The sequence below is a fragment of the Portunus trituberculatus genome, chromosome 38, assembly GCF_017591435.1.
Source record: "Portunus trituberculatus isolate SZX2019 chromosome 38, ASM1759143v1, whole genome shotgun sequence".
Lineage (NCBI taxonomy): Eukaryota > Metazoa > Arthropoda > Malacostraca > Decapoda > Portunidae > Portunus > Portunus trituberculatus.
This window is the reverse complement of record NC_059292.1, coordinates 31149315-31171542: the sequence shown is the minus strand read 5'-3', so window position 1 is coordinate 31171542 and position 22228 is coordinate 31149315. Positions and strand designations below refer to the sequence as shown.

Below are 22228 nucleotides of genomic sequence, written 5' to 3'. Positions count from 1 at the left end.
TTCAAATCAGGGGTTAAACTTGTTATAATCGGTTAAACAACAGTTTCACTTAACGAAGTGTATTTTAGAACATAACCCTTCGTTAAACGGGGTTGCCTGTGTGTATATATATATATATATATATATATATATATATATATATATATATATATATATATATATATATATATACAGGCAATCCCGTTTAACGAAGTTACGTTCTAAAAATCCGTTAAGCAAAACTTCGTTAAGTGAACCGATTATAACAAGTTTAACCCCTGACTTGAACTTCCATTGAGAGTAAACAAAGCGAGAGTGCATCATAGTACAGTGAAAGGTTTAATGAAAGTAAAATTATGAAGTTAAACATTTACGCAGTTTAATTTAAGTCATTATAATGTATACTAATGTATATATGTACGTAACTTTATAATGTTGATGATCTTAAATTTATGAAGGGAGGGAGAGTGAAACGGAAAAGACACTAACCTGCAACCTGTGGAATGTAAACAAAGGGCAGATCATTGTATAACATACAAAACTTATGTACCACATTTCCACAAGACTTTCCATTTTATCCATTGTAGAGTCACGAGTTCAGGTGGTTCTTTTAGCTTGCAAGGAAGATACGGTCTCACCAGCCTTCTTAATTGAGTCTGCTGACTTGGAAATAGTAGAGACAGTAGATGGAGTCAAGATGGTAGCGAGCAATGCTATTAGTTTTCTTGCCTCTCATGTCTGTGAATAATATCCAGAGTAAGAGACTTCCTGGTCTTCTTAGCAACGCTAGGCGACATTGCAGGGCACTTTGGTGGTAAGTTGAGCGAGGGAAGACAAGCTGCTACTGACGCTGTTATTGTTTTGAACAGGGGGAGTGAGTGGTGTGCGTATTGTCCACGAGGCGCTGGTGTATTCAAAAGCCTGTCGGCTTGTGTGATACGGCGGGGCTTTCAAACTTGGAAAAAATTACCTGGATAAAGCTTTGTTAAAGTGAGTTTAGTGTTCGTTAAACGAGCAGACGGTAGTAAAATTAAACTTTCGTTGTAGTGATATTTCATTGTGTGAACCTTCGTTAAGTGGGTGTTGCCTGTATATATATATATATATATATATATATATATATATATATATATATATATATATATATATATATATATATATACATATAGCAAAACCTCAGCTCACGACCATAATTCGTTCCTAAATCCTGCTCGTCACCCGATTTGTTTGTCCCCTGAATCAATTTTACCCATAAGAATGTATTGAAATACCATTAATCCGTCCCAGACCACAAAAAAACATCATACTTTTGTCCATAAAACCCATTCAAAATAGACCTTTAATGTATGCATGACATGAACGAAATAATTATAGAACACCTAAATTGTTTGACTTACCTAAATGCTTTCTACATGATAATAAAATTAATAAAAAAGAAAAGGTTATTTACTTGAGAGACTGGACGTTGATGGCATGATGGAATGGAGGAGAGGAGGATGGGGAGGAAGACAGACAAGATCCAAGAAGACGGTCAGGAGAGAGGACTTTAGATGTGCGCAGCGTGCCAGAGCTACACAACAGCTGTGTAGCGTAACAAGTCAGTGCTGCTATGTGGGGGCCCGTTATAGTGAACATCAACGTTTGCCTGCTGGGGATTGACTTCCTCACGCATGTGGGAGCAAGTTTGGACTTCCAAGAAGGGAAGTTAAAGGTACGTGGCCAGGAAGTTCCTTTGATCCTCGGTGATGCTCAGTGTGAGAGGAGCGGGCAGTAGGGCGATGTTCCTTGCCAGGTGAGCGAGGAAATAGCTGCAGTGGATGTGCCACAATCTGCAGTACCTGGACATGGCCAGGATGATGATGACAGCAACACTGAGAGCCACCAGAGCAGCGAGGATAACGCCGAGGAAGCTACAGTAGAGCGCGCCAGTAACATCACCATGCCCAAGAAAAACAGGAGAAAATCGTGGTGGCACGGAGATTATGTTATGTAATATTTTTCATATGTTCCTGTTTCTATTTTCTTTTGTGCTTATGTTTTGTTTTATTGTTATGTGATAGCCGGGTTGGCTATCACACAAATGGCTCGCACCGCGTTCGTCCACTGGGTCGATATATTGACAAATTTTTTGGTCGTCTCCTGAATTGTTCGTCCCTAGAGATGTTCATCAAGCGAGGTTTTACTGTGTGTGTGTGTGTGTGTGTGTGTGTGTGTGTGTGTGTGTGTGTGTGTGTGTGTGTGTGTGTGTATATATATATATATATATATATATATATATATATATATATATATATATATATATATATATATATATATATATATATATATAAAAAAAAAAAAAAAAAAAAAAAAAAAAAGGCAATCTGACAAGACCTCTATCTCTGACAAAGCCAAATACTGTATAGGTTAAGAGAAGACCTAATGGAAGTCTTTGAGCGGTATAAGGGTTATAACAAGGAGGGCATAAAAAAAATGTTGAGGTCAGTAATAAGGTTATAACAAAAGATAATGGCTTCAAGAAAGAAAAATATAGGTCCAAGAAAGATAAAAAGGAATTGGTCCTGTAATAGAATGTAGATTAATGGAATGGATGTAGTAATTAGATTTCCTTTGGAAAAAAAATAAACAAAAAATAAATAAAAGAAAAATAATAATAATAATAATTCCCACTCTTCGTAATCAATATAACATGACCAACTTATTGACCAAAATCAGTAAAATCTGAATGGAATGACTACTTAAATTATCTACCTCAAAGTTCTTGATAATAAATCAATTTGTTGGAAAAAAAAAAAAAAAAAAAAAAAAAAAATCCTGCTGAGAACACAGCTTTGTTCAACTCACCACATGTACACCATTAACTTGTTCTCTGGTTGATGATGCTGACAGCATTTGTGCTTCAATGTTTAGGGCTTTCAGACCCATGATTTGATCTTCCATCAAGGAAACCAGAGGGGAGACAACCAATGTGACACCTAGAAATATGGTGGAATTGTAATCTTGCTTTTGCACACACACACACACACACACACACACACACACACACACACACCCTTATATGCAAGATATTCAGATGTAAAAAATAATAGTGAAAACATGATAAATAATAAAAAGTGAGGACCTTTCACCATCGGATGGAAAAAATATAGAATACAAGGAAATCACCAATGAAAAGCTAAATCAAATACAATGATCATTTCTATCTTGTTTGGTTATGATAAAATAGTAATTCATTATTCTATAAAAAGAGAAAAAAAAAGAAAAATAAATAAATAAATAAAAAAATAAAAATACCTTTAGAAACATGAGCTGGAAGTTGATAGCAAAGAGACTTTCCTCCTCCTGTGGGCATGATAAGGATACAATCCTCACCAGACAGTGTAGCATTCATGGTGGGTAACTGATGTGCTCGTAGCTTGGGTATCTTGAATGTGTTTTCTTGTATGTTCTGCAACTCCTTTGACCACGGAAAATCTGCATAAATCAACATCCACCTTAGATTATAACAGTAAAACCAGTAACCAAAGCTGCTGATATAACAAGACTTCTATTATACAGAACATTAAAGATAAGCTGATACAGGACTTTTCTAAATACATATAAGAGGGGCAGTGGCCAATTCAGTGAAGTGCCATTCCCAAAAGAGAGATCAGTATAGATCATCCAGAAAGAGTTCAAGTTCTAAGGAGGAGGAAATATTGAAGCAAGCAAGGAGTTCCAGTTTACCAGAAAAATATATAAATGATTGAGAACACTGACTTACACTTGCATTAGAGAAGTCAGGAGACAAAAATCTTGTGCAATGAATGAACAGAAAGAAAGGAAACATGCAGTTAACAAGATCATAAGAATAGTTACCATGAAAACAACAAGAGATTCAATATTACAACAATGAGAGAGGTTAAAAACAGTCAGTTAGAGCTTTAGCTTTCCTCTCCTTTTATAAACACACAGCCAACAAGTAATAAGAAACATGTGAAGTGGCATCCATAGACAGAGTTAGGAATATAGTACTGTGAAGGAGCAGTGATGTTAGAAGAGTTAGCAGACTGAATTGAGCAATAAATGACATGATGATTTGGGAAAGTGCAGAGAACAGAAAGAGTGCTTGGAGAAAGTAACTGGACTTTATGTGAATGTAAAAGATAAAATAAAACAAAGGTAAAAACTATAAGTAAAATAGATTCATAAAATATTAAGATTGCTGAAATAAAGATGTGAAAGAAATGAGGAAGAATAGTTGTGTGTAGTAGTAAAGGAGAGCTGTGAATGCATGAATAGCATCATAGTCTTAAGTGATGTCTTTGACAACATTTTCTCCTGCATCAGGCATAATGAATATATCAAGTCAGGTATAGCAAGGAGGAAGGGTCTGTTATGATGCAGTGAGGGTAAACACAGGTACATCACGATTGTTGTTAGACCATGTTATAGAGATTGCCATACAAGCTCAGCAAGTGATCCTTACATAGTAGAGGTATAATGAATTACTGACTAGGGTGATTAGAGGCTATGATGTATGGGAGTGCTTGTGCCTATAATTGTGAATCCAGTGGTACCTTGAGATATGCGCTGCCTGAGATATGAGTTTTTTTGATATATGAGCTATCATGTGATAATTTTTTTTTACTTCAAGATAGAGTGGTACCTTGGAATACGAACGTTTTTGAGTCTGAACAATTTGGATAACGAACAAAAAAATAGTGTTTTGTTTGCATTGGAGGACGAACTTTGCTTTGGAGTGTGAACAATAACAAACGCGGTGAACAGATTGCGCACAGCACTGCACGATCAGCTGACAGCATGCTGGAGCACCAAGCTACCTCAGTGCCTCAGGAGTGTTGTTTGCAGTTGTTTGGTTGTTGTTTTGTAGTGCCGGGGATAATAATATTAAGTTTTTTTATTAGTTATTAAGATCATTGCCTAGCGTAGCAGCACACATGGCCACGAGACATACAGACAGGTATGGAAGATTCTAGAAGATTCGAGAGGAAGAGAGAGTATCCAGCTTATGATAGCTAGGCGGATATATGACAAAAAATGGCCGAATTGTTCACTTTGGGTTAAAAGCATGGCATTTGGCACAAAGTTAGTCTAGACCCTTATGAAGATTTTCAGATATGGGGCCATCATGAATTCTGCCCAGGAAGCGAATGGCAGCCATTTTCCAATATGGCCGCCAGTAGAATATTATATGCCCCCTCCCTACGGTTTTTCGAGGACTGTTCCAAAACCAAAAAACAGGGAGCAAAAACCAAACCCACATCCTAAGAAGAATTCATAGGGCTTCTAACAAAAAAAATAACATTGGAAATTGGTCAAAAAATGTGGGACTTATAACGTGTCAAAAGTCAAAATTTTCGTCACAAATCGACTATTTCGTAGGTAACTCAGCTGTAGCTTTTATAACTAGCCCATTTTTCGCCCAAGGCGATTGATATTTGACATGGAGATTAACTTTACATCAGTTTATCTATTTATGAGGTCAATGTCAGGTAAAGGTCATCTTAGGTCATGTCAGGTCAAATTGAAAAATATACGAAATAAATCCAGATTTTAATATCAGAAGTTCAAAATGAATTTTGTGGTCATAAAAAAATTTTGAACCCCAAAATGCTAGAATTTTGCTCCATTAACCCTATTCAGGCTTAATTGACCCTAAGGGGTACTTGTGGGGGCAAAGTACCCACGACTAATATCTCGGCTCCTCATGAGCTTACGAAGCCCAAATTTTTCGTGGATGTTAGCTAGGTGACCAACTCACCATGACCAGAATATGACTTTCTTAGGACACGTGCCTCAAGGCCAAGCTTGGTAAAATATGTCAATTAATAAATTTCCAGCCATGGTCCTATTTACCTACTAATAACTAATATTTAACTTAGGTTGATATGTCTTGACACCCATGACATCATGGATGAAGAAGCTGCCAAGTCCGTTCGTCAGGCTGAAGAACTTGGAGTACAGCAGTATCAGTCCTTTGTTGAAGAGCGCCTCGTGAATGGCAGCAAGCCTCTCAGTGACAGGATCACGAAGAACAAACTCCAACTGTTCGGACAACCTCCAGCAAGAGGCAAGTCCCAGTCCACGTCCAAGTTACAGTCTCTTAAGAGTGACTGCTCACTATTTTCGCGACTGTACATTGCGTGTCAATCACGAGACGGTGATCTAAATGAATTCTTCAGACACGAAAATCAGAGGTGCCCACCGTCTCTGTCTCAGGATGGCAAGTTACGCCAGGGCAAGAAGTCAGATCTTCTTGACTGCCTCACTAGCAGTGTTGAGTGTAGCATTGATGCTCCCGATTCTGATGCGATCATCCTCGATGGTGCTGCGCTTGTGAACATGCTGAAGCCAGTTGTTTGCACAACATTCAATGACTATGCAGACAAAGTCTTCTTGCCTTACATTGAAAAGCAGCTGGAGCGAGCAGACAGGGTGGATATAGTGTGGGACCAGTACCTTGAGAACAGCTTGAAGTCTGAAACCAGAAAGCGCCGCGGAAAGGGGATCAGACGCCGGGTTCAAGGGAACAACAACTTACCTGGCAACTGGCAGCAGTTTCTGAGACTTGATGCAAACAAGCAGGAACTGTTCACATTCCTGGCTAGATGCACAATGAAAATGCAGCACCGACCAGATGGAAAGCAGCTTGTTGCCACCCTAGGTGATGGTGTTCTTTGCAATCCACCAGATGAAAGCATCACTGCAGCACTGAGCCCCTGTACTCAGGAAGAAGCCGACACAAGAATGCTGCTGCACACTGCTGATGCTGTCCGACAAGGATGCCAGAAGATTGTCCTGCGTACAGTTGATACCGATGTGGTGGTCCTGTCAGTCGCTGCAGTGCCAAGGCTACACTTAAAGCACCTGTGGATTGCTTTTGGGACTGGCCAGAACTTCAAATACATACCTGCCGACGAAATAGCATCTCGCATTGGTCCTGAAAGAGCCACTGCTCTACCTATGTTCCATGCTTACACAGGGTGTGATGTCGTCTCATCCTTCACCAGAAGAGGGAAGAAGCTAGCATGGCAGACCTGGAATGCCTTTGATGATGTAACAGCCACGTTTGGTCTCCTGTGCGATGCTCCTGGAGAGATAGATGATGAAGCTATGACCATGCTGGAGCACTTCACAGTCTTCCTGTATGACCGCACCAGTGACCTGGACAGCATTGACGAAGTGCGCCAGCATCTCTTCACCAAGCGGGGCATGCCAATGGAATCGCTGCCGCCAACGAGAGCTGCACTGGTGCAGCATGCCAAGAGGGCAGTCTACCAGGCTGGCCACATCTGGGGGCAAGCCTTTACTGCCGCTCCTGCCCTTCCATCTCCAGGAGACTGGGGTTGGACAGAGCCACCAGACTGGAAGCCACTGTGGACTACCCTTCCTGAGGCCAGCATCTCCTCTCGAGAGCTGCTGTGCTGTGGCTGCAGAAAAGGTTGCAGAGGTCACTGCAAGTGCAACAAGGCGGCCTTGAGGTGTACTGCTCTCTGCCAGTGTGGAGGTGACTGTGAAAACTAACAGTGACACTCACTGGGGCTATCGGCTGAGGCTCGGTGTGTACGGTACTGGACCGTCAGTGTATAGTTTGTGTAGTAATGACATTTTGTACCCCACTCTTTGTGTATTGAGTGTATTGTACGAGTGTATTGTGTACCACTATGTATTACCTACATATAGGGCTCAAGTTCGCGTAACGGTTCAGCTTTGTTTACGTATTTTTGAAGTAGGTTGTCCATATTCAACATATTATTAGGCCTTTCTCAGGGTCAGCAACCGCCTGATGACGGTCGGAGATTGACTCGACCGAGCGATACTATGGTAATAAAACTTACCGAGGACAAAAATCCGAAAAATATGATGTTTTGGGTAAAAAAGGGGTATTTCCCCTATTTTCGCAAAAATTGTCATTTTAAGGTCAACCAAGGTCATCATAGGTCATCATAGGTCAAATATGTAGTTACCCTCAGAACGTCATAATAAATATCTTATTAATCTGAAAGCATTTAATCCACTTTTAAACACGTTATGCTGACAAAATTACCCTGAATTAGGTTATGTACATTTTACTGGCGGCCATATTGGAAAATGGCTGCCATTCGCCTCCTGGGCAGAGTTCATGATGGCCCCATATCTGAAAATCATCATATAGGCCTAGCCTAACTTTCTGCCAAATGTCATGCTTTTAACCCAAAATGAACAATTTAGTCATATATCCGCCTAGCTATTATAACTTGTCATTACATTCCCACAATAACAACAACAACAGTAATAATAATAATAATAATAATAAAAACAACAATAATAATGATAAACTTACCCTTCCTATCCCAGTCTTTTTGGGCAAGTTGAGCAGACTTATTCTGTTGAATAGCATCTCTTAATTTCTCTCTCTTGGCAATCAATTGCTGTTTATGACCCTGAAGTACCTGGATCTCTTGTGTGACTTTTTTTATTGCCAATTCAACTTTTTTCAGGTCTGTGGCAGGGTCTGTGGAATAGTCAGGCACTAATGATCAACATAATATATATATATATATATATATATATATATATATATATATATATATATATATATATATATATATATATATATATATATATATATATTTCGGGAGTAGACCATTTTGAATGCATGTACTATTGAAGTCAACAGCGAGGTCTGCATTATTCTTTTTGTACAGCGTATTTTGTGTCTTTCGCACAAGGGTGCGTTCGTCTACCAACTAAAACCGGACGACGCACCCTTGTGCGAGACACAAAATACGCTGTACAAAAAGAATAATTCAGACCTCGCTGTTGACTTCAATATATATATATATATATATATATATATATATATATATATATATATATATATATATATATATATATATATATATATATATATATATAATATATGAAGTTTCTTTAGTTAAAAACAACTCACCTTGAGATGCATATGTTTCTTTGACTTCAATTACTTCACATTCATCCATTGTATGAGTGTATGATAACAGCACCAAGACTTTGTACCATATAATCTGTCAAAATACAAATTAAATAGGGCAAGCTTAGCTAACAATACTATAAAAAATAACAATAGTAAAAATAATAAAAAAAAAGATCAATATATATAGTACATATTACTTTGCAAGTTATATTCTTGTATCTACTTAAAAAGTCAACAAAGCTTTGTTAAAGTGAAAACATTAAAAAAATGAGATTTACAACACTTGTATTTAAACAAGTAAAATATCAGTGGGATCAAATACAATTTTAAATCTACAGGTAGAATCCAGGACAAGATCATTGGTTAAAGGTTTAAAAGGAATGTCAGGTGGTGCAGTAAATTATTTATTTTTATTTACTTATTATATATATATATATATATATATATATATATATATATATATATATATATATATATATATATATATATATATATATATATATATATATATATATATATATATATATATATATATATATATATATATATATATATATATATATATATATATATATATATATATATATATATATATATATATATATATATATATATATATAATTTACTAATTGAATTTGGGCTGGTAGAGAGTTGGTGGCATTCTACTGAGACTTTATACTATGGTATTACATGTATACAATGGGTTTTATGAGGGCCTTGAAGAAATTAGTCAAAAACAAGGTGCCAGAGTTATACTGAACCCTTACCATCCATTGTTATAGAGTAAAACTAAAATATGTAATGGTCCAGTTTAACTATGCCTCTTTATTGTTTTATCGTTTCCTTTCACACCTTCACAAAATGCATATATAGTATACATATCTTATCATGCAATAGTATAAAATGGTGGAAAAATGTCACAACACTCTTGATGGTATGGCTCACTCAAGATTTCTACCAAGCCAGGTTTTTGTATCTACTCCTAAACAGGATCTGCTGGAAATTAAACAATGGTTAATGTTTACTATTGCTCCTTGTCAACAGAACATGACATGACTGCATGTTGTGGTAGTACTTTACTTCATGCCTATTAGTTTTTCAACATGCATGGCTATTATTTGAATCATATTGATGCTTTTGAAAATCAACACATCTTGCCAAAAAGTTAGATTAGATCAATTTAGATTAAGTTTGAATTGGTTTAGGTGGTTGGAAATGCCAAAATAGACCAAATTAACTATTCCCTCAAAAAACAACGAAATAAGTAGATAAGTAATCATAGTTGTCAAATGAAGGACCTCTAGTGAATATTTACTGAAACATTTATTGCCATGTTAGATATAAATCACTGCTGCCAGAAAATGAATCACTACTGAGCTTTACGTATTCTAACCTGACCTAAAGCTAACCCAACCTAAGCTTCACGGCAGTAAGCTCTACACCTCTTTAATAAGGTAAGATTATTTTGCAGGTTACATTTCTGTTAGGTTAGATTATGTAAAACACAGTAGTGAAGCCGAGGTTATGTTAGGTTAGATGTAAAGCATGGTAGTGATTTATTTTCCAACATGGTTTGAAGGGTTTTATTTGCAACAGTTCCCACTTGAGGGTGGATACACAAATCTGGCTCAGGAGAAATCCAAAGCCAGCTGTATATACTTAATACTGTCGTATAATATCATACTAAGGGTTTTGTGAACGTGTGAGAAAAAAAAAAAAGGTAAATTTGCAGTTTGAGCCAATACACCCTATCTTAAATTTCTGTTTCCTTCAGTCTAACAAGCTTGGGGATCAAACACCGCACATTTGAAGGCTCGTGCTGAATTTATTACTAATTTTCGATAGGATAAAATAGGGTTAGAAATGCTTGTAGAAGTGTGATGTAAACCATCAGAATGTGTATAGTTACGTGTGGTGTATTGGCTGAAACTGCAATACAAAAAAAAAATAAATAAATAAATAAAAAAAAATAAAATAAGTACCACTGGATGCCGTGTTTATCGTACCACAAAGCATAATCAATCAGCATCACTGGGCATGCCTGCTGAAACACTGACTGGCCACGTGGCCATTAGAACTTGCCAGCCAACCATAATGCCCACTGAGCCTGTCTGGACAAGGCCTGACATTGTAAATATTTCCACCACTCAAAAGCCTTCTCTCCTAACCCAAGCTTGCACGTGTGAGCAGCGAATTTCTATTAGTGTCGATTGATGTTCTGCTGTTTCATAATACAATGTGTAACACGTTTCTGCGGATACTGCTGGAGGCGAAACATCTATCACTGCTTGCACTCAACCTGATAAAACCAACAAAATAAAAACAATCCCTAGCCATACTACCGGTTTGTTTATGTACCGGTCCGCTGCGCTGTCACTGTTATAGCGCGCCCCTCGCAGTCTTGATCTTGATCTTAATGCTACAGGCGACGCAGAATTTCTTCTGAGTTAGGCCTTTGTATCGGCAGCGCCTGTAGGGAAAATAATATTAATAATAAAAAAACAAAAAACAAACAACAAAGAGGGCAATCACCATCTTTCACACCACTAGTTCCTGCATCTAGCACGCCACATTCTCTCCAGGAACTCTTCTACAGCCTCAATCATCCTTTCCTTCGTCTCCCCACACAGTCCCAGCACCACCACCATCCATTCCCTTCCTGTCATCTCCACTCTGTCATGCCCCAACTCCCTCAACACCACTTGCATCATCTCATACCTGTCTCCGGCATACTTCACACACTCCAGCACCACATGCTCCACCGTCTCATCCTCTCCCACGTCACACATTTGGCACACTTTGCTGCGGGACTCAGACCATCTATAATTCCTTGCATTCACATCCATGCACTGTGCCCTAGCTCGGAAGAGAAGGTCCCCACCCAGGCTTCCATCATACCACTTTTCATACATTGGGGCCTCTTTCTCTCTATACCATTCCAAGGTACTCTTTTGCTCAATCCTATTCCTCCAGTCACTCAGTCCCACACCTTTCACTACTCTGTCTATCTCACTCCTCCACTTCCTTACACCCCATTCTCTACCCTCTCCATTTCTAACTATCATACTCCAGTCCTTCTCTAAGTGCCTTCCTTCTACCTGCTGAAAAGCCCAACTAGCTATTAGACCACTCTTCACCACCATCCTGACACACTTTTTCCCCACTTGCTACTCCTGACATTCCACAGAAACACTTTTCTCACTATTCTAGCATCATTCATTCGCTCTAACCTAGCCTTATACCGTAGGGTCGCTTTTACATACCTTTCTCTAAAAGTGCTCCAACCCATGTCTCCCCTAAGAGCCTCTACTGCTGCATATCTAGGTGCATTAAGTGCCATTCTTGCAACTCTATTCTGCCCTATTTCTAACTTTTCTAGTTCACTTTCATTCCATGCAATCACATCCATACCATACATGATGCTCGGAACAGCCACGCTCTTCCAAACTTCTCGCAGCACGTCATATTTACTCGCTCTCATCCTTGCTGCACTTCCTAGCCGACCTACCCACTGACTCACCATGCTTATCTTCTCATTCTTTGTCTTCACGCAGCCAACCGGACTCATCCACATCCCCAGGTACTTGTATTCATCTGTCTGTTGCATCTCATTCTCACCTAGTCTCCACACTGAGTTCCTCTCATCCTCTGACCCATTCACAACCATTACCTTGCTCTTTTCACTGCTAAACCTCACTCCAAAGTCTCTTCCATACCCATCTACAACATCAAGCAAACTCTGAAGCTCTTCTGCCGACTCACTCATAACAACAACATCATCTGCATACAAGAGCACACATATCTTATCATTACCCACATTTACACCTGCATTCATTCTCCTCAATCTAGCAGCCAGTTCCTCTGTATATAAGCTAAAGAGGGTTGGTGATAATATGCAACCCTGCCTAACTCCTCTTTCACTCTTCACCCAGTCTGTCTCTACATCTCCTAGTTTATACTTAGCTCTTGTATCCACATACATACTTTGCACTATGTTAACTATCTTTGCACTTAACCCAATCTTTTCTAGCACTCTACCTAGCATTTCTCTGTTCACCCTATCATATGCTTTCTCTATGTCTAGAAAACCTAAGTATAACTTGCTACCATCTTTCTTCTTTCTCTCAATCAATTCATTCACCACAAACATATTGTCTTCAGCTCTCCTGTCCACACGGAACCCATTCTGCTCTTCACCTAACACTCCATCTCTCTCAATCCATTTACACAATCTTTCATTCAAAACCGCACTGAACACTTTTCCTACTGTGTTAACTAACGCAATCGGCCTGTAGTTTTCAACTCATTCTTACTCTTGTACCCTCCCTTATGCAGCAAAGTCACCCTGCATTCATTCCACATTCTCGGCACTCTCTCCTCCTCCCACACCTGGTTAAACAACTCAGTCATCCTATCAATCACAACCTCTCCTCCATTTTTGTACAATTCATAAGGTATCTCATCCGGCCCTGCTGCCTTCCCATTCTTCTGCTTCTTCACACATTTCTCCACCTCCTCCCTGCTGATCCTTTCATTCAACTCGTCTGCATCCTTTCTCTCCAGTGTCACACGTCCTTCATCCACATCAAAGACCTCACCTACACCTCCAATCTCTTCCCAAAACTCTTTTATTTCCCTTCTCATTTCTTCCTTATCAGTCACCACTGCCCCATTCACCTTCAGGCTCTCCACATTCTCACAGTCCCCTCACCCCTCAGGAATCTGTACCATTCACGACCACCTTCCACACCTTTCTCTCTAAGGGACTGAATCACACTTTTCTCACATTTAACTTTAGCATTCATTATCTTTCGCTTCGTCACTCGCTGCTGACTCACATACGCTGTCCATGCATTCAGGTACTCACTTTCAGCCTCCTCACTCTCATGTCTCCTCTTTCTTAACTGTCTGCACACCCTATTCAGTCTCTTCCTTTCCTTCCTAGCATCTCTAATCTCATCATTCCACCACGGCCTACTTTTATGCTTTCTAGCACTTGTTCTTACATACCCTATCTGACTGGCTGCTGCGTTCTTCACATTCTCTACAAATCTGTCATTCAGTTCATCCACACCATTCAGGCTCTCATCCTCCCATCTTCTCTCGCTCAAGTCCACCTGGAAATTTTCCCATCCTGCATCTCTCAACCTCCACTTTTTCCTCTTGACCTTGGCATTTGTTCCGTCTCTTCCATTCAACTTACATTCTAGCACCAGCATGTTATGGTCTGAGACTATGTCAATCATCCCATCTTCATCTATCCACATACGGTCAACAATTTCACGCATTCTCCCATTCACTAGCATGTAGTCAATCGCAGACTCCTGGTTCCTTGCACACCAAGTCACTCGTCCTTCAGCCAGGGTCTCATTCAGATTTTCCAAGTTCATCTCATTCACAAACTCATCCAGCATCTCACCATTCCTATTCATTTGTTCACCTAACATACCTACGTGAGCATTCATGTCTCCCATAACAATCACTCACTCTTTCTCTCTCCAGCATAAACTCTTACAATCTTTTTCAAAACACTGTATTTTCTACTATTCTCCCTAGCTGCTCTATCGCCTTCCACTGTCATATACACTACCACTACAACTATCCTCTCAGCTCATGCCACTCTCATTTCTACCCTCCACTCGAACAGCTAACACGTCCTCACTCTCAGCACTGTCTCCTATGTCCAGCTCTTCCATTCTCAGATTAACATAACATAACATAACATAACATAAATGATAGGATAACAAAGGGCCACCAGGGCCCATCTAGGTTATCCTGTATCAGTCGCACAGCGACCTCGTCATCAGTACTTAAAGATACACTTACAAGTACACAATACATTATATACTAATTCTAAATATTTGGCCCATTAACAGGGCTAAGTCCTGCAGCGAATTCCTCTACAATCTGTAATCCCCATACATGGGGATCATGTCTTGTTTAACTATAGTAAATTTCTTATAAAACTATCATGCAGTGCTATACATAATTATAAATCTAATAAATTTAAGTGCTTATCTAATCTGTTTTTAAACATTGTCAAACTAGTGCTATTTACAACCCTCTCTGGCAATGCATTCCAGAAGTCTACCACCCTATGACTAAAGAAATATTTTCTTATATCTAACCTGCAGCCTTGCTTTCTAATCTTCCTGCCATGATTTCTAGTCCTACTTCCCTCCTCTAAGGTAAAGAAAGATCTCACATCTATGTAGTTTGTATCTGAGAACATTTTAAATAACTCTATCATATCCCTCTTATACATCTCCTCTCAAATGAAAACATGTTTAATTCCTTTAATCTATCTCTATACTCCAGGCGCTTTAATGCTGGTATCATCCTAGTTGCTCTTCTCTGAACTGCTTCTAACATGTTGATATCCTGCCTATAGTGGGGTGACCAGGCCTGTATGCAATACTCTAAATGGGGCCTAACATAGGAATTATATAAGCTACGCACCACTTCCTTACTTTTATAACTAACATTTCTATTTATAAAACCCAGGATCCTATTTGCCCTATTTCTTGCTTCTAAACATTGCTTTGAAAATTTCATAGTCCTGTCTATCACTACTCCTAAATCCTTTCCTTCCTCTACTGCCTCTAGCCAACATCCCTCCATCTCATAGTTAAAGTTTGTGTTGTCTTTACCTAAATGCATAACCTGACACTTTTAGAATTAAACTCCATCTGCCACCTGTCTGCCCATGCTATCAGCCTGTCCAGGTCTCGTTGTATTCTGTAATTGTCCTTTTCACCCTGTACTGCACATGCTATCTTAGTATCATCTGCAAACTTTGATACTTTGCTACTAATTCCTATATCTAAATCGTTAATGTACACCAAGAAAAGAAGAGGTCCTAGCACTGATCCTTGGGGTACCCCACTAACCACTTCCTTCCACTCAGACATTGCCCCATTTAATACTACTCTCTGTTTCCTATCAGAAAGCCATTCACTAATCCAATCAACTAACCTACCCCCTATCCCATGTAGTCTCAATTTGTACACTAGCCTCCTATGCGGTACCTTATCAAACGCCTTGCTAAAATCTAGATATATAACATCTATGCTATTTCCATCATCTAACTCCTTGGTAATATATTCTAAGATATCGAGCAAATTTGTAAGACAGGACCTCCCTGATCTAAAGCCATGTTGGGTATCTCTAATTAATCTATTCTCATTTAAATGCTCCCAAATACTACCCTTAATGATTTTCTCTAGTATCTTACATACTATACTAGTTAAACTGATCGGTCTATAATTATTCGCATCATCCTTCCTACCTTTTTTAAATATTGGAGTAACATTAGCTAACTTCCAGTCCTGAGGTATCTCAGCAAACCTAAGTGATCTTTCAAAGATTAACTTAAGTGCTTCAGAAATACTGTCTACACCCTCCCTAAGTACTCTGGCATGTAGCTCATCAGGACCACTAGCTTTCCTATCGTCTAGTTCAAGAATAAATTTCCTAACAATTCCGGTTTTATATCAATATTTTCTAAAGCTCTTAAACTACTCGTCACACTGTTTGTAACAGGATTTCCTATTCTTTCCTAGTAAATACTGAAGAAAATTGTTCATTCAATAATTCTACTATGTCTTCATTTTGATCCACTACTACACCATCTTTTCTGAGTGGTCCAATCCTATCCTTATTTCTTTTATCACTGACCTTGTAATAACTATATAATTTTTGGGATCTTTACTCCCAGCTCTAGCTAGTTTTATCTCTGCCTGCCTTTTACTTTTTTTATAACCTTACTCAAATCATCTCTGACCTGTCTGTACCTAATCAAATCTACATCTTCCCACTTTTCTGCAACTCTCTGTATGCCCTCTTCTTCTCTCTGATCTGGCTACCTATCTCATGAGTCCACCATAATGGCTTCCTGTTTCTCTGCCTTATATCTTTGTAAGGGATACACTGCATCACTATACCCTTTACTACAACCTTAAAAATATCCCACATCTCCTGTGCAGTTTTATTTCCAAAACTATCTTCCCAGTTTACCTCTCCTAATAACTGACGTAACCTACCATAATTGCCTTTCTGATAGTTTGGGACTCTAGTCTTATTCACTATATTATCCCTACTGGAATTAATGATAAATCTAATTATATGATGGTCACTGTTTGCTAAAGCCTCTCCTACCTCAACTTCCTTTAAACAATGCTCAATATTTGTTAGTATTATGTCTAAAACCTTCCTCCCCCTAGTAGGTTTATTCCTCACCTTCCTGTGGAGCAGGGCTACGCCTCCTAGCTTCTCCTGTTTGTTGCGTCCTTTTCCTAACATCACAAACTCATTACCCTCTATCTGCACCATATCCCGCAGGTGAGTCTCAGTAATACCTACCACATCTAAGCTCCATTCATTCAACTGATCTTGAACTTGATCTTGCATACATCCTGTCTTGATCTTGATCTTCATGTTACAAGTGACTCGGGATCGCTCCGGAGCCAGCCTTTGGATCAACAAATCCTGTAGAGGACAAAAAACAAACGACAAGCAGAAAAAAGAGCAGCATTCTATTCACTCGTTGTCCTTATACCTCGCTCCCCACATTCCAGATACTCCTTCACAGCCAACAATAAATGTATCAATCAATCATCCTTTCAGTCGTCCCTTTACACAGTCCCAGCAGCAACACCATCCATTCCTTTCCTGTCTTCTCCACTCTTTCATCCCTATTATGCCATAATTCAGTCAAAATCAATTATATCATCTAATGCCTGTATCTCTTATGAAGTTCCTTGTGCTGCTTCTACTGTTGAAGGTGAATTTCTTGATCCTTTTACCGTCTTAGGTCTCATCCATTGGGTGAAACAGCCTACTTTCCTCCGTTCAGACAATATTCTTGACTTAATTCGTACTACTGAAGATAACAGAATTTCCTATCTAATGCTTCTTGATCCCTTTCCTGGTTGCGACCACTTTCCTATGATTTTTTATTACTTATTCTGTTCTGCTGATTATCCTTTTACTAGTGGTTCTGGTGATTTTAATTTCAATTTTTATAAGGGCAACTATAATCCAATTAATCTTCATCTTTTGGATATTGATTGGGACTCCAAGTTTTCTGGTCTTTGCACTGAGGAAGCATATTCTTGCTTTTTATATTTACTTCAGGAGACATTTATGAAGTTTATCCCATTGAAGCAGCCATTCAATCCCAAGAAACCTCCTTGGGCTAGATCAATCCCTAATTCCATTAAGAGTGATAAAAGATTGGCCTGGTTGAAATATAAGGATGCTCGTAAAAAGTTTGGTAGACTGTCGCCGCTTACATTGAGGTTTTGGCATAATTTTAGAAATCTATCAACAAAGTTCGGCATTACTCTTCAGCAGTGTGTATCCAACTACGAAAAAAACTCTGGTCTCCGATAGCTCAAATAATACACGTTTCCACTCCTATCTCCGAAGTAAAAAAGTTAAGAGACCGACTATTGGTGCTGCGGAATGTTGATGATTGGGTCGATGAACCAGTGGATATGGCAAATAATTTTGCAACTGCTTTTTCGTTTGTTTTTACTCGTACTGAATTACCTAGTCCTTTTCCCTGGCATCAATGTGACAGTAAATTTATATTTAATGTTGACAGCTTTGACCTCTTCACCATTCAGGATTTTCTTTCTTAACTTCAGCCCTCAAGTAGTGCGGGTCCTGATGGTATTCCTTCTATCTTTTTAAGAGATGTGCACTTTCCATAAGCTATCCTCTGCTGATGCTTTATCGCAAATCCCTCTTAACTATGAGTGTTCCTTCGCAGTGGAAAAGTGCAAATGTTATGCCATTATTTAAAGGTGGTGTTCATTCTGATCCCCTGAACTATAGACCTATAAGTTTGACTTCAGTTTGTTGCAAAATCTTCGAAAGAATTGTTGCTTCTCAACTCTCAGCATATCTAGAAAACAGTCATCTGCTTTCCCTCACCAATATGGTTTCCGTTCTGCCCACTCAGTTTCCGACCAACTGCTATACACCTATGATTATGTTACCCAGCACTATGATAGTGGTTTGTCAGATGTAATATATATATATATATATATATATATATATATATATATATATATATATATATATATATATATATATTTTTTTTGCAAGGCTTTTGATGTAGTGAATCATGCGCCATTACTTAAAATGTTGGCTAGTATTGGTGTTGAAGGTTGCCTTTTAGGATGGTTGAGGGACTACTTGTTGGATAGGAAACTGAATGTAGTACATGGCAGTTCGAGTCGCCAATTGAATGTCACTAGTGGCGTTCCCCAGGGGTCTGTGCTTGGACCTTTACTGTTCTTGGTTTATATTAATCATGTAGTCTCTCAACTAAGTTGCAAATTCTGTCTGTTTGCTGATGATCTAAAACTTTATTTAGCATCTTCCCCCTCGTTGTCAGACCACCTTCATTCTCACATCGGTCTGCAAAGTGATATCAACCTACTCCATAGAACAAGTAGCTCCTGGGGTCTTGCATTCTCTGTTCATAAATGTGTTCGAATTAATTTTTGTGGGAATTTCAGAGATGCACCTGTTCCTCTGCCGTACTTTATTGATGATTAACCAATTAAGGATGTTGAGAATCACAAGGACCTTGGAGTTCGTGTGGATGCCTCACTTAATAAGTTCCACCTCCATGTTAGAGAAATTGCTAGAAAGGCTAGTGGCGTTGGGTTCTCTATCTTGAAGGGAACAGTCTGCAGATCTCCTGATTTTATGAAAACAGTCTTTATTTCCAGGGCCGTTTCTAGCTTTGTGGGGGCCCTGGGCAAGATGCTGTTTGGGGGGGCCCTAGATTTCAATTTTTCGTCGGAGCCCCTGGGTGACTTAGGAAATTAAAATTTTCCAAGCTACCCAGGAAGCCCCCTGGTGGCTTGGGGGGCCCTAGGCAATCGCCTCTTCCGCCTATAGATAGAAACGGCCTTGTTTATTTTTCACATTCGCCCCGTCATCGATTTCGCTTCTGTGGCTTGGTTCAAATTGCTGGAAGGTGTCCAGAGACGGTGGACCAAGAAAATTGAGGGATACCAAGATTTGTCTTATAGTGAACGTCTTGCTCGGCTAAATTTGTATTCCGTTAAGGGCAGGTTGATTAGGGGTGACCTTATTCTGGTGTTCAAGATTCTGAATGGTTATTGCCCTCATCTCAGTCATTTATTTGTAGGAAATTTGAATAGGGGTATAAGAGGTCATTCTTTTAAGCTGTTTATTACACGGTGTAACACTGACATTAGGGCTCGTTTCTTTTCAGATAGAGTCATTGACATCTGGAATTCTCTACCTGAAAATGTTGTCTCAGCTCGTTCAGTAGAGGCCTTCAAACGACTTCACCTTGCTCTTGGTCCAAGGCTGTATGATTTTGATTAATTTTGTAGTCTCTTCATCTGTGCACTCGGTAATCTGCCAAATGCCTTATTGAATCAATTTTCCATAAAGTACATTATGAGTCTTACCAGATCATTACCCAAGCCATTTTGGTGATGCCAACATTAGCCAACCTCAAGCTTTAATTCAAGAACATCTTTTTGCATTCATGGTTGGAGGCATCGCTTGTTTCCAGATGGGTTTAAGCCCCATCTAGGTAAGAATCTAGGTAAGAATCTCACATATTTCTCCAGCATTACATGCTCCACCGTCTCGTCCTCCCTCATGTCACACATCTGGCACACTTTGCTGGTGGACTCAGACCGTGCACCTGTAATTCCTTGCATACACATCCATAAACTGCATGTATCCTAGTTTGGATGAGAAGATCACCACCCAGGTTGCCATCATACCACCTTTCATACATCGGAGTTTCCTTTTCCTTGTACCATTCCAGAGTACTCTTTCACTCCATCTCATTCTTTCATATATTCAGTAGCTACCACCCACTTCACCTCTCTGTCTATCTCTTTCATTTCCTCGCACCATCCCATTGATCTACATCTTGATCTTGATCTTGATGCTACAGGTGACGCAGAATTTCTTCTGAGTCAGGCCTTTGTATCGGCAGCGCCTGTAAGAAAAAAAAAAAAAAAAAAAGAGGGCAATCCTCATCTTTCACACAATTAGTTCCTGCATCTAGCACGCCACATTCTCTCCAGGAACTCTTTTACAGCCTCAATCATCCTTTCCTTCATCTCCCCACAGAGTCCCAACAGCACCAACATCCATTCCCTTCCTGTCATCTCCACTCTGTCATGCCCCAGCTCCCTCAGTACCACTTGCATCATCTCATACCTGTCTCTGGCATACTTCACACACTCAAGCACCACATGCTCCACCGTCTCATCCTCTCCCATGTCACACATCTGGCACACTTTGTTGCGGGACTCAGACCATCTATAATTCCTTGCATTCCCATCCATGCACTGTGCCCTAGCTCGAAAGAGAAAGTCCCCACCCAGGCTTCTATCATACCACTTTTCATACATTGGGGCCTCTTTCTCTCTATACCATTCCAAGGTACTCTTTTGCTTAATGCTATTCCTCCAGTCACTCAGTCCCATACCTTTCACTACTCTGTCTATCTCACTCCTCCACTTCCTTATACCCCATTCTCTACCCTCTCCATTTCTAACAATCATACTCCAGTCATTCTCTAAGTGCCTTCCTTCTACCTGCTGAAAAGCCCAACTAGCTATTAGACCACTCTTCACCACCATCCTGATACACTTTTTCCCTCACTTGCTACTCCTGACATTCCACAGAAACACTTTTCTCACTATTCTAGCATCATTCATTCGCTCTAACCTAGCCTTATACCGTAGGGTCGCTTTTACATACCTTTCTCTAAAAGTGCTCCAACCCATGTCTCCCCTAAGAGCCTCTTCTGCTGCATATCTAGGTGCATTAAGTGCCATTCTTGCAACTCTATTCTGCCCTATTTCCAACTTTTCTAGTTCGCTCTCATTCCATGCAATCACATCCATACCATACATGATGCTCGGAACAGCCACGCTCTTCCAAACTTCTCGCATCACGTCATATTTACTCGTCCTCATCCTTGCTGCACTTCCTAGCCGACCTACCCACTGACTCACCATGCTTATCTTTTCATTCTTTGTCTTCACGCAGCCAACCGGACTCATCCACATCCCCAGGTACTTGTATTCATTTGTCTGTTGCATCTCGTTCTCACCTAGTCTCCACACTGTGTTCCTCTCATCCTCTGACCCATTCACAACCACTACCTTGCTCTTTTCACTGCTAAACCTCACTCCAAAGTCTCTTCCATACCCATCTACAACATCAAACAAACTCTGAAGCTCTTCTGCCGACTCACTCATAACAACAACATCATCTGCACACAAGAGCACACAT

At 39.5% G+C, this 22228-nt stretch overlaps 1 protein-coding gene across 7 annotated transcripts in view; it reads right to left on the bottom strand.

The window, feature by feature from the left end:
* Window positions 1-17297, bottom strand: part of LOC123514932 (ATP-dependent DNA helicase Q1-like) — a 41226-nt gene extending 23929 nt beyond the window's left edge. For 2 of the 7 annotated variants that reach the window (XM_045273188.1, XM_045273194.1), the window contains exons 1-6: window positions 17156-17274; window positions 11260-11387; window positions 8915-9008; window positions 8306-8476; window positions 3274-3453; window positions 2824-2954 (exon numbers count right to left, since the gene is read on the bottom strand). In XM_045273188.1, coding sequence (XP_045129123.1) covers window positions 2824-2954; window positions 3274-3453; window positions 8306-8476; window positions 8915-8963 — 531 coding nt within the window. In that variant the 5' untranslated portion in view covers window positions 8964-9008; window positions 11260-11387; window positions 17156-17274. The other 5 variants (XM_045273191.1, XM_045273190.1, XM_045273189.1 and 2 more) reach the window with 5 other exon arrangements.
* Window positions 17298-22228: the final 4931 nt, after the last annotated feature.